The 12,807-nt window shown below is 35.3% G+C and overlaps 1 protein-coding gene across 1 annotated transcript; it reads left to right on the plus strand.

Annotated features, from left to right (window-relative positions):
- LOC109359850 lies at window positions 4,604–5,224 on the plus strand. Its single transcript, XM_019604544.1, has one exon. It carries the CDS (start codon window positions 4,604–4,606, stop codon window positions 5,222–5,224), a length of 621 nt encoding a protein of 206 aa, XP_019460089.1.

Consider the following 12,807-nt stretch of genomic DNA (forward strand, 5'->3'; position numbering starts at 1 on the left):
TTTTCTGTCTCAGATGCAGAACTGGTGTCGTTATCTTCCCAAGCTATGTATGCCCTTCGTCCGGTCTTAGTGTCGTTCTTTCCTTTGAAGGAACTTTTCTTTAAGTTTGGACAGTCCATCTTCAAATGGCCAGTTTTGCCACATTCAAAGCATGTAAAATTTTGATTTGAGTTGGAGGCATCAATGTTCTTGGAGAACTTCTATATTTGACCACTTCTTGCACCTTTGTCCCTTTTAAGGAACTTGCTAAATTTCTTTACGAACATGCTCATGTCATCAGAATCATCCCTTTCTGATTCGTCAGTGGATGAATCATATTTGTCAACTTTTGCTTTCGGAGAAATGTTCTTCTTATTTTTCTCTTGTTCCTCATGTTGGTCTAATTGGCTAAGTTCTAACTCATGTTCCTGCAATTTTCCAAACAAGGCAGCCAAGGACATTTTTGAAAGACTTTTCTTTTCTGATATAGCAGTTACCTTTGGTTGCCAAGTCCTGGTAAGTGATCTCAAGACTTTCAGATTTAGATCACTGTTTGATAGAACTTTTCCGAGTGCCAGAAGGTGATTTGTAAGATGAGTGAATCTCTTTTGTAGATCAAGGATCTTCTCTCCAGGTTTCATGTGAAACATTTCATACTCTTGGGAGAGAGTATTAAGTCTTGACCTTTTTACCTCTTCGGTTCCTTCATGAGTTGTTTCAAGGGTGTCCCACATTTCCTTTGCAGATTTGCAATTAGATACCCTGAAAAACTCATCAATGACAAGTGCAGCGGTTAGTATGTTCTTTGCTTTCAAATCATATTGTACCTTCTTTTTATCTTCATCGTTCCATGAGGTTCTCGGCTTTATTTCTCTTACACTGTTAATAACAGTGAAGGGAACATGAACATTTCTACTAATAATGTACTTTTTTTCTCTGGCCACCATAACGTATATCTGTAAGTATCAGAGTACAACTAAGGGGGGGGTGAATTAGTTGTCTTAAAATAATGGCTGATTTTTCTGCAAAATCAAAGTTAAAGTGCAGCGGAACAATATGCAGAAAATAATAGGAAATAAAATGAAAGAGATAAGGAGAAGAGAGTACACAAGGAATTTTTATACTGGTTCACCTTCCTGTCCACCGAAGGTTACATCCAGTACTCTTGCCGCACAAGAGATTTTTCCACTAAGAATTATGAGTTGTAATTACAATATCTCATCCCGAGATCTCTATGTACCTTACACACTCCCTAATTCTTATACCCTTGGAAAAAAATCTTTCCAAGTGAATCTATTCCCCTTTGTTTTCAAACCCCGTGAAAGAAAGAATTCTTTACAAGAATGAAGAATATTCAACTATGGCAGATTGCCTTTACAAGTATGAAACTTATGTAACTTGCAATCCAAACTCTGAATATATATAGAAGTATATAATGCTCTTTGTAAAAGTCTTTGAAACACTTGAAGCAACTTTGCAAAATTAACTTGAAAGTTTAAGAACAAGTTGCAAAAAGTTCAAAGATAAATTCTAAGAAAAAGTGTGAGAGCTTTTTAGAGTTGAGAGAAAATTGTATGAAAGTTGTGTGTTGTTTGTGTGACATTTTAGAGCCTTTATATAGAGTTTACAAACACCCTTTGAAGGTTTCTGAAAGTGTATGAGTTGTTTGGAGTGAAGAGATTTCGTTTGGAGTGAAAACCTTTCACTTTGAAATCTGAAAACACTTCCAACAGCTCTCAGTAATGGGTTACTCAAACTTTCTGTCCACTTGAAATTTGAATTTTACATTGAGTAATCGGTTACTCAAACTTTCTGTCCAACAGATGCTTAAAAATTATTTTGAGTAATCGATTACTCACTTTGAGTAATCAGTTACTCAGCTTTCGAAAATCAGTTTTTCAGTTGGATAACTCTTTTCTCACACATGTAACCTGTTACTCAATTAAGTAACATGTTACACACTATTTTTGAAAAAAAAATTAAGTCGTTTAAAAGTGCCTTTCATTTTCTAAAAAATAGTTTGAGCAATTATACTTGTATATACTTAAGAGTTTAGGATAGAAGTACTTACAAAGACTTAATCTAATGTCTTGAAGCTTTATCTTCATTTGTCTTCATAAGTCATCTTCCTTTTCTTCTTTTTGGTGATGTTGGTGTCTTCATCCAAACCGTGCCAAGGTCAGGAGCAAGATCTTCTTCATAGATAATACATACTTTCTGATAACCCAACTGCCAGAACTACAGGAAAATACAAAAAAAATCCTTTATTTGATAAAAAATTGGAGCAGATTTTTAATTAGTTAGACAATTATGAATAACTAAAGTTTAGAGTGGAACATAATTGACGTCAGCCACATTATCAGAAAAACACATTTTTTTTTCAAAACTAGCAACTATTTTTTTTCTAAAAATGAATAAATCATCCACTACCAACTGGCATAATACTAAATCCAAGGATGACAATGGGTACATGTGCTCGTGGGCACCCATAAAAAATATCTGCAATGAGTTAGGTCTGACTCCATGTTTTCGGACCCACAGACAATTGAGATTCAAGAATTTAAGACTTGCTGTTGAATGAGTCTGGGTCTAGGTAATGAGGTACCTAGACCCGCTGTTCCTTCCTATATATATATATATTGTTAAATAGTGATGTGTTGTTATATTGTTAATTAGGGGTGAGCAGGACCCGGCCCTACCCGGTTCGGGTTCCAAAAATAGGCCCAGTCAATATTTAGGGTCGGGTAGGGACCAAGCATGACCGGGCCCGTCCGTCCCAGGGTCACTCGCTCATCATGTTTTTATGTGTTTCTACTCAAATGTATATAGAGTAATGATACTCTTTTGGTCGAAAATATTATTTATTCTTTAATTTTTCCATAATATATACATGATTAATAATACATATATACATATATCATTTTATATATCAAACTACATATTCATAATAATAAATAATACTGAGAAGTCTTTATCTAAAATGAGTATGCATTATATTTAATCGGGTCTAGGGTTGGGTCGGGTATATATATATATATATATATATATAAACCTATAACAAAAAATTCCAAATAGGTAGATAGTCAAATTTATAATCCATATTTATAATCTACTCAAAATTCACAGAAACAAACAATTGTAAGTCTTTAACAAATTCAAAGTCTAAATTATAAAACATATATCAATTCAAAAGTATCACTTAAAAACCGCAAAATATAAATAAATGACACAAGTTCACAACTCACTCTACAAAACAAATAAATTTGGAGTTTTAAACCAAGGAGTCAAAGTTGTCTCATATCGATATTATATTTTTCCACCAAATCCTATCTTCAGACAATACTCTAAGATTACACAAATGTCACTGAGATTACACACAAATGTTAGGAACCAAAATGTGTAATCTAAGTATGCCTTGGAAGCATGTGCCTTGAAGTGTTGAAGAATGGTTGGAAAGATGGGTCACCTTATAATGGGTTTTTAAGTTTCTTTTCAAAAAACAAATACATGTATAAACTGGTCGGTTTAGTCAAATACCGGTCGGTTCACCGTTTTGACCGGTTTTGATACTTGGCCGGTTCAACATTTGTACCGTACCGGTTAGGGGTCCAGTTCACCGGCCGGTACGGTACGGTTTTTACATCATTGGTTTAAAAGTTGAGTCGGTCGCTATTTAGGGTCGAGTTAGCTTCAGGTATAGGGTCGGGTCCGGGTTCAAAAAAGTGACCCGACCAATATTTAGGGTTGGGTAAGGACAAGCCTTAACCTGTCCCAACTGGCATAACACTAAATCCAGGAATGACAATGGGTACATGTGCTCGTGAACACCGATAAAAAATATCTGGAATCAGTTAGGTCCGACTTCGTATTTTTGGACCCGCAGATAATTGAGACTCGAGATTTTAAGACCCGCTGTTGAATGAGTTTAGGTCTAGGTAATGAGATAGCTAGACCCGCTTTTCCTTCCTATATATATATTGTTAAGTAGTAATGTGTTGTTATGTTGTTAATTGATATATATATATAATCCAATAGTTTGTTGATTGAATAATGTAAAAAGAAAAAATGTAATTTCAACATTAATAACATAAAATAAGGAAACTTCCACCATTAGAAGTTTGGGAATAAAAAAATATGAGGAAACTTCCACCAATAGAAGTTTGAGTTATTTCAGTCTTGTTAGTTTATATACTTTCCTAGCATAGAAAGTTAGTTAAAGTTAGTTGGAATTTAGACGCTATAAATAACACTTAGGCATATCAAAGATGTATGTTCTTGTAATTGATACTCAATACATTTTCAATACAACTTAGTTCATTTTTCTTCATTATTCTTGATTATACACATTTCTCTCAAACATATATTCTTTTCATTTTTCCTCTGTTTTTCTACAACTGCACTTAGTGTGCATATTGTTTCTCATTTGTTGGCTGCTCGGTGCATTGTGTATGCATAGGAGAATGGTCTTGGTTGAACAGTGGTATCAAGAGCAAAGGTTAAAGGAAGATTCTTGGTGGATCTTGGGCTGTGATTCGAAGTGGGAAGAGAAGAACAGATAGTGGGATAGCAACGAAAGAAAATTGCAAGATGTTAGATCTATCATGGTAAATAGAATGGGTTTGTAATGACACTACCAATTCTTGACACCAAGAATTATGATAGATGGAGAATTCAGATGAGAACTATCTTTGGATTCCAAGAAGTACTTGAGATAGTTGAAGATGGATACCAAGAAGTTGGGGATAGTGCAAATGAGGCTCAAAGGACAAGTTACAGAGAATCCAAGAAAGATTGCAAAGCTTTGTTCTTAATCCATCAATGTGTTGATGGAGCCAACTTTGAGAGAATTGCTAATGCCAAGACAACAAATGAAGCTTGGGATAACTTGGAGAATAGCTATGAAAGGGCTGCAAAAATGAAGAAAGTGAAACTTCACACAATGAGGAGAAAGTATGAACTCTTTCTAATGCAGGAGAATGAGACAATAGAATATTATTTCACCAAGATTCTCACACTCATCAACCAAATGAAATCGTGTAGAGAAGAGGAGAAAGGGAAATCTATTATTGAGAAGATACTTAGGACTCTAACTCTTAAGCATGACCACATTGTTGTTGCAATAGAGGAGTCCAAGAATATTGAAGATTACAAGATTGAAGAGTTGCAAAGCTCTCTTGAAGCTCATGAACAAAGGCTTAAAGAGAGAGGCTTAGAGAAAAATGATGATCATGCACTCCAAGCATAATCATCCAAGAAATCTTTTGTGCATTGGAACAAAAGCAAGAAGAAGGTGAGATGGAACAAGAATGAGCAAGATTCTACATCTCAGAGATCAAACTATCTTGAGCAAGATCATAGAAAAGGCTCAATCAAAGACATAACAAGAAGGAGGAAATTTGATAAAAGGAAGGTCCAATGCTACAATTGCAGGAATTATGGGCATTATGCAATAGAATGTAAGTCAAAGAAGCTGTTGAGTAGCAAGGAAGAAGAAGCTAGACTAGCTAAGGATGAAGATTTTGATGATGATCACTACTGCTAATGGCAACCACAAGAAGCAACCAATAAGATGTTGATTTTTGGTATCTTGATACTGGTTTTCAAATCATATGACAGACAAGAAGGATTGATTCACAACACTTGATGAATCAGCAAAGAGCAAGATTAAGTTTCCTAATCCTAGTGCAGTCACTGCAGAAGGAATTGGTAAGGTGATGATCCAAATAAGAGATGAGAAGAAAGCCTACATTTCCAATGTTCTCTATGTTCATAAGATGAAAAGCAACTTGCTCAGCCTTGGACAATTGCTAGAAAAGGGTTATACCATGAAAATGAAGGATAACATATTGAAAGTGTTTGAAAAATAACAAGCACAACATCTTGGAGGCTCCACTTTCAGCCAACAGAACATTCAAGATTGACATACATGTCACTGACCAAAAGTGCCTTCAATCAACAATTATGATGGACACTTGGCTGTTGCGTAAGAGGTATGGATATCTAAACTTCAAAAGTTTAGATTTCCTAGAAAATGAAGGAATAGTGATTGGTTTGCCACACACAAAAGCACCAGAACAATTATGTGAAGAGTGCCTATCAAGAAAATAAGCAAGGAATTCCTTTGTCTCACATGTTCCTACAAAAACAGTGAAGGCATTAGAGGTGGTATATTCAGGTGTGTGTGGACCCTTTGAAGAAAACTCAATTGGAAGAAATAAGTACTTTGTGACCTTTATTGATGATCATACTAGAAAAGTATGGATCTATCTAATAAAGAAGAAGGGTGAAGTGCTAGAAACCTTCAAGAGATTCAAAGCTCATGCAGAAAGGCAAAGTGAAGTCAAGCTGAAACTGTTGAGATCAGATAGAGGAGGTGATATGTATCAACTGAGTTTCATGAATTCTGCATTCAAGAAGGGATCACTCATGAAGTTATTGCTCCCTACACACCTCAACATAATGGAACAGCAGAAAGGGCAAACAGAACCATACTTAATATGGCTAGGTGTATGTTGAAAACAAAGAACTTGCCTAATGTATTTTGGGAGGAAGCTATTTCTACTATAATGTATATACTAAATAGGTGTCCTACTAAGAGCTTGGATGAGAAGACTCCTGAATAAGCTTGGATGTGACTCAAACCAAATGTGAGTCACTTAAAAATGTTTGGCTCCATTTGTTACAAACATGTGCCTGAAGCAAGGAGGAGAAAGCTAGATGATGGGGGTAAAAACTTATATTCTTGGGCTATCATTCAACTGGTGCTTACAAAGCATTTGACCCTAGAAAGAATAAGTTGATGATGAGTAGAGATTTGAAGTTTGATAAGGATCAATATTGGAATTAGAACCTTTAAAAGTTCTAAAAAGGTCAAGAGACCCTATTGCAATTTGAAGAAGCTGACGAAAGTGGCATTTGTGAGACTATAATACCTAATACAATTGTTGGGCCTAGTACAATGGTGAATCCTCCAACAACTCAGAGACTCAGACAACCACCTTCAAGACTAAGTGACTATGAGGTGTTCGCAGACTCAACAATCAATGTAGATGGTGATTTTATGCTTGTGGCATTGCTTGCTGAGATGGAACCAGTAGATGTGGAAGATGCTTTGAACCAAAGACATTGGGTTGAGCCAATGGAGGAAGAACTGAGGCCTATTGAAAGAAGAAATACTTGGAGTCTAACTGAATTTCCAAGAGGAAAGAGAGCCATAACTTGAAATGGGTATAAAAGACCAGGTTGAAACCAGATGGTGAGGTCTCTAAGTATAAAGTTGTTTGGATGGAGGCTTTACTGTCATAATTGAAGATAAAACAAGAGGATGAGATTTTGGTGATGGTGGACAACAAATCATCAATCAACTTGACACTAAATCAAGTCTCTCATGGAAGAAGTAAACACATAGAGACTAGATTTAACTTCATAAGAGAACAAGTGAGCAAGGGGAATGTCAAGCTGAAATTTTGTACTTTAGAAGAACAATTGGCTGTTGTTTTCACTAAACCTTTGAAGAAATAAAGGTTTGAGAGGCTGAGAATGAAATAGGTGTAAGAAATGGGTAATGAATGCTGAATTAAGGAAGAATGTTAAAGAAATAATGTAATTTTAGCAGGAATAACATAAAATGAGGAAACTTTCACAAGTAGAAGTTTAAGAATAACAAAAAATGAGGAAACTTCCACCAGAAGAAGTTTAGCTTATTTCAGTCTTATTAGTTTGTATACTTTCCTATTAACAAGAGTTAGTTGGAATTTGGAAGCTATAAATAACACTTAGGCATTTCAAAAATGTATGTTGTTGTAATTGATACTCAATACATTATTAATAGAACTTAGTTCATTCTTATTCATTATTCTTGATAATACACATTTCTCTCAAACATATCTTCTTTTCATTTTTCCTCTTTTTTTCTACAATTGCACTTAGTGCACATATTATTTCTCTTTTGCTAGCTGCTTGGTGCATTATGTATTCGTAGGAGAGTGGTCTTGGTTTAACAAATAATTCTTACTAAATCAATTTTACATTATAATGTTGAAATAGTAAATTTAAAATGTGTTTAAAACTTTGAATATATTTTATAATTTTTTCACCTATTAATTGCCTAAATAATATATAAGATTCTAGGATACAAACACATAATTACATAAATTACTCACAATTATTTTAATATTTTTTGAATTTCTGAGTACCCGGAAATGTGTTGAGTACCCAAGGACCAGTGGGTAACAGATCCGACGAGTACCAACACGAGTGTGGGGCAGGTTTGAGTCCAAAAATGAAGCAACAGGGAGGGTCTGGGTAATGCACCACCCGGACCCATCCAAACTCATTGCCATCTTTATCCATGCTTTCATACCCACATCATCAAATCACTATTCATAACCATAAATACAAATAAAGAGGAAGTATAAAACACTAAAAAATAACATAAGGGTCCGAAACGAGAAAATATATCCATTGAGATGTACAATGACTCAACATTAATCAGGTAACACTCCAATACTTCTAACTCTTAGACTATTATTGGCAATTTGGGAAATGTTTATGGGGCCCGTCTTCCCGCCCGCACGTATTGGGTGGACAAAGCATGAAACGTATGCTCATCCGCCCTAAAATGTTCATCCAATATATTGCATTTTCTCGCGGATATTTTAGATAGGCAAAACAGACGGCTCGCAGACATTATTAGAAAAAGTATTGAACATCAAATATGAAATCATATATATATTTTGTCAAATGTGAGAAAGTGTGTTCCATTTGTTATATATGCATTTGTATATCAAATATAAGAAAATAAAATCATTTTCTTATTATTATATATATGAATTTTTATTTTGTATATTATATATACACACGCGTATGTACTATTCCTGTTGTATTTTGTATGTAAATTATGTACGACGCATTTTTTATATTATATATATGCATTTATATTTTGTATGTATTGTTCCATTTGTATATTTGTTTATCATGATTAATAATTTTTAAATTTGTATGCAAATAACATAATGTTTACTAAAAGTGCAAAGTGTTAAGGATAGCACTAGCATGTCTTTGCCTATATTTTGATGAAGACAAGGTTCTAACAAAGCTTGAAGATGACTCAACAATCAACAAACCTTATGCTCATTTGGTCATATCTAGACTAGGGTGTAAATTGAGTCAATAATCTAAGTAGTTTGGGATGTGTGCCGTAGTAAGTGAGTATAGGTTAGGTGAACCTAGATGCTAGTCTCTTCAACCATCTAAATTGTCATATCATATTCATGAGACATATCATCTAGTTAATTGTATGTTCATGCATCTATCATACATGTTATATGTGCATATTAGGCATAATATAATTGGTGAAACATGTATATATATTGTGCATAACATATGAGAAGTTTACCATTTGAAACATATGCATAAATGTTCCAGTTAATCGATTAACGTGGTAACTTAATCGATTAACTCAACTGCCTTTCTTTTAAATATGTGTTTTCTGTTTCAACTGAATTCTGTGTCATTCTGTTGCCCCGTTAATCGATTAACTAGTCTGTTATGTGTCATTCTGTTTCAACTGAAGCCTTAATCGAGCATTAATCGATTAACTAGTCTGTTATGTGTTATAACTGAAATTTGTTTTAATTGTTTAACTGTTTTTGCAACGAATGTAACCGCCTATTCTCTGTGCTATAAATATAAGGCATTGTTCAAAAACCCATAGCATTGCATTCTATTGTATAGGGCTGTTTAGAGAGCATTTTGCATACGAATTTTACTGTGTTTTTGCAAGAGTGTTGCATGCGTGAGAAGAGAGATTATGCTGGTTTAATTGCTGTTATATGCTTACTGTTTTTGCATAATTTTATATCCATTCTTATCTTGCTCACATGCTCATGCATTAGATTTTGTTAGAGAGAAATTATTTTTATATTGATATTGATTAACTCATTTGAATCTTGATGAAAAGGCTTAAGTGGTTAGTAAAAAGGTTAATCTTTGAGTCTTTATCTTGTCATATTTTAAGCATTATTGTGCTTAGTATACCTTGTTGTTTAACGTGTTTTTGTGTAGTCTGGGTGTGAGATCACCATAGAGATTGAGGTTCTTCACCAAGGCTAGGAGGTCTTGATTTTAGGATAAGAATCTTGGCTAGGGCTAGTTCACGAGAAAGGTTTTCTCAGAGGCGAAGGGTAGAGTTAAACCAAGGATTTAGAGATCCTAGATTTCAAGAAGGGAGCGTCCTATGTGCTTGTAATTGAATTGGTATTTGGATCCATTTTTCAATATTGTGAAGAAAGAAAATCTCCCTGATCCAAAAGGGGAGGCATGAATGTAGTTTGTAGTGGACTGCAAAAGAATTAGGATAAAAATCCTTTTTGCATTGTTCTTTCTCTCTTTATCTTCGTTATGTTTCTTGCCATTATAAATTGAATCTGTAATTGAAAAGTTGGATATTTGTTTACTTCCATATACTTAATAATTGTGCATAAAAATATCTGTATTATATCTGTTCAATTTTGTTTTAATTACTGTGAAAATTGTCCGTCTGATCATTCTGTTATGTGCAATAGTTAATTGATTAAACCTTGATGTTAATCGATTAACTGGACTGTTTTCCAGCAGTTGGGTTTTGGTTAAAGAAGCAGTGATTGTTAACCGCTACACCTATTCAACCCCCCTTCTATTAGACCAGTGATACCTAACAAGTGGTATCAGAGCTAGTACGACGTGCTAGCTCAATTGCATCCGCGTGATCCGAAGGGAATTAAAATGGGTTCCACCAACCCCTTTGGCGGTGATGGCGCATCCATTAACCTCCCTCCCGTATTCAGTGGCGAGGGTTACGCCTACTGGAAAGTCCGAATGAAAATATTCATTGAGGCTATTGATTTGGATATTTGGGAATCCGTAATTAGTGGCCCCTTTTCCCCACTTCACTTAGTGGATGGCGAACCAAAAAAAATCCAAAAAGCTTATGGAACGATGAGGAGTGCAAGAAGGTCCAGTTCAACCTTCGTGCCAAGAACATCATTACCTCGACCCTATCCTACGATGAATTCTTTTGGGTGTCTCATTGTCAAAGTGCCAAGGAAATGTGGGACACTTTACAAGTGACTCACGAAGGCACTAGCGAAGTCAAGCGCGCCCGGCTAAATACGCTAACTCACGAATACAAATTATTTTGTATGCTACCGAGTGAATCTATCGGCGATATGCAAAAACGATTCACTAACATTATTAACCATCTTATCGCTTTAGATAAGGTGTTCACCAAATGAGAGCTCACTAATAAAGTCTTACGATGTCTTGACAGGAGATGGCAACCTAAAGTAACGGCAATCATGGAGTCCAAGGATCTAGACTCCATGCCTTTGGGAACACTCTTTGGAAAGCTTCAAGAGCATGAGATGGAGCTTGGGCGTTTGACAATGCATGAGAAGTCCGATCGCAAAAAGAAGGGAATATCTCTCAAAGCTTCAACATCACAACCCATTGAAGAGATAGATAATGACGACTCCGATTCAGACATTGACGAGGAAACGCTAAACCTCCTAGTACGAAAATTTGGACATTTCTTGAAGAAGAAAAGAGGACTTAGACGATTCCAAAAGAAATAAGCGCATGAATCAACAAAGAAAGGCAAGACAAAGGAGCGCTTCACTTACCATGAATGTGTTAAGCCAAGAACATGAAGTATCAGTGCCCCAACCTGAAAAGAGTTGATTCAGAGAAGAGCAATCCCCGGGACTTCAAGTCAAAGAAAGCATACATCGTTTGGGATGTACCGGAGGAAGAAACAACATCAAGCACCTCAGATGAAGAGGAGACCGCGAAGCTGTGCTTAATGGCTATATCAGATGAGGCTTGCGGATCAGGTAGCAAGGATACTTCAGATGAGGTATACTCTGACACATCTTCTTCTTCTTCTGACTCTCCCTCATATGAAATATTATATAGTGCTTATGTTGAGATGCTTGAAGAACTTAAAAAATTAGCAAGGTTAAGTAACGAGAGAAAAATAATAATTTTGCTAAACCAACAAAAACAAATTCAACTGCAGAAAGAATTAGATGAATTAAAATTGGAAAGAGAAACATTAGATCTAATCTTTTCCTGTGCTTCATGCGATTACTCAAATAATAACTTATGTCAAAATACTGCTTGTGAGTCTTGCGAGGACTTGAAAAATGAAAACTTTAAACTGAATGAAAAACTCGCAAAACTCACAAATAGTAAAAACCAATTAGACACTTTGCTTAGCGAAACAAGAAACGTTGGTGACCATATTGGATTAGGATATGTTCCCCCATCCCATAAAAATAGACCATATAGGAGACCTCTAATACGCCAATATAGAAATTCAAATAAGAAAAATAGAGTTCCTACATGCCATTACTGTGGCACTTATGGACATACTTCTCATTCCTGTTATATCAGGAGATATGGGATACCCAGTTGTGTTTACGCTTGGGTAAGAAAGGGAGATAATTTGGGTACCTGAGTCTAGCAGGTGATCTATATTGCAGGTATGTCTTCGAACACACGGACAAAATTGGTATCTTGATAGCGGCTGTTCGAGACATATGACTGGGGATAAGTCAAAATTCCTAGACTTGTCGTTGAAAGAGAAGGGATTCATCACCTATGGAGACAACAACAAAGGAAAAATCTTAGGCACCGAGAAGATTGGCAACTCAACACACACAATAATCGAGAACTTTCTCTACATAGAAGGTTTGGAACACAATTTATTGAGTATAAGCCAATTATGTGACAAAGGTAATACTGTGTCTTTTGATTCTGACTGTTGTATCATTCGTGATGAATTATCTA

The sequence above is a fragment of the Lupinus angustifolius genome, chromosome LG11, assembly GCF_001865875.1.
Source record: "Lupinus angustifolius cultivar Tanjil chromosome LG11, LupAngTanjil_v1.0, whole genome shotgun sequence".
Lineage (NCBI taxonomy): Eukaryota > Viridiplantae > Streptophyta > Magnoliopsida > Fabales > Fabaceae > Lupinus > Lupinus angustifolius.

Coding starts and splice junctions, on each gene's coding strand:
- LOC109359850 (XM_019604544.1), top strand. CDS start 4,604: ATGACACTACCAATTCTTGACACCAAGAATTATGATAGATGGAGAATT.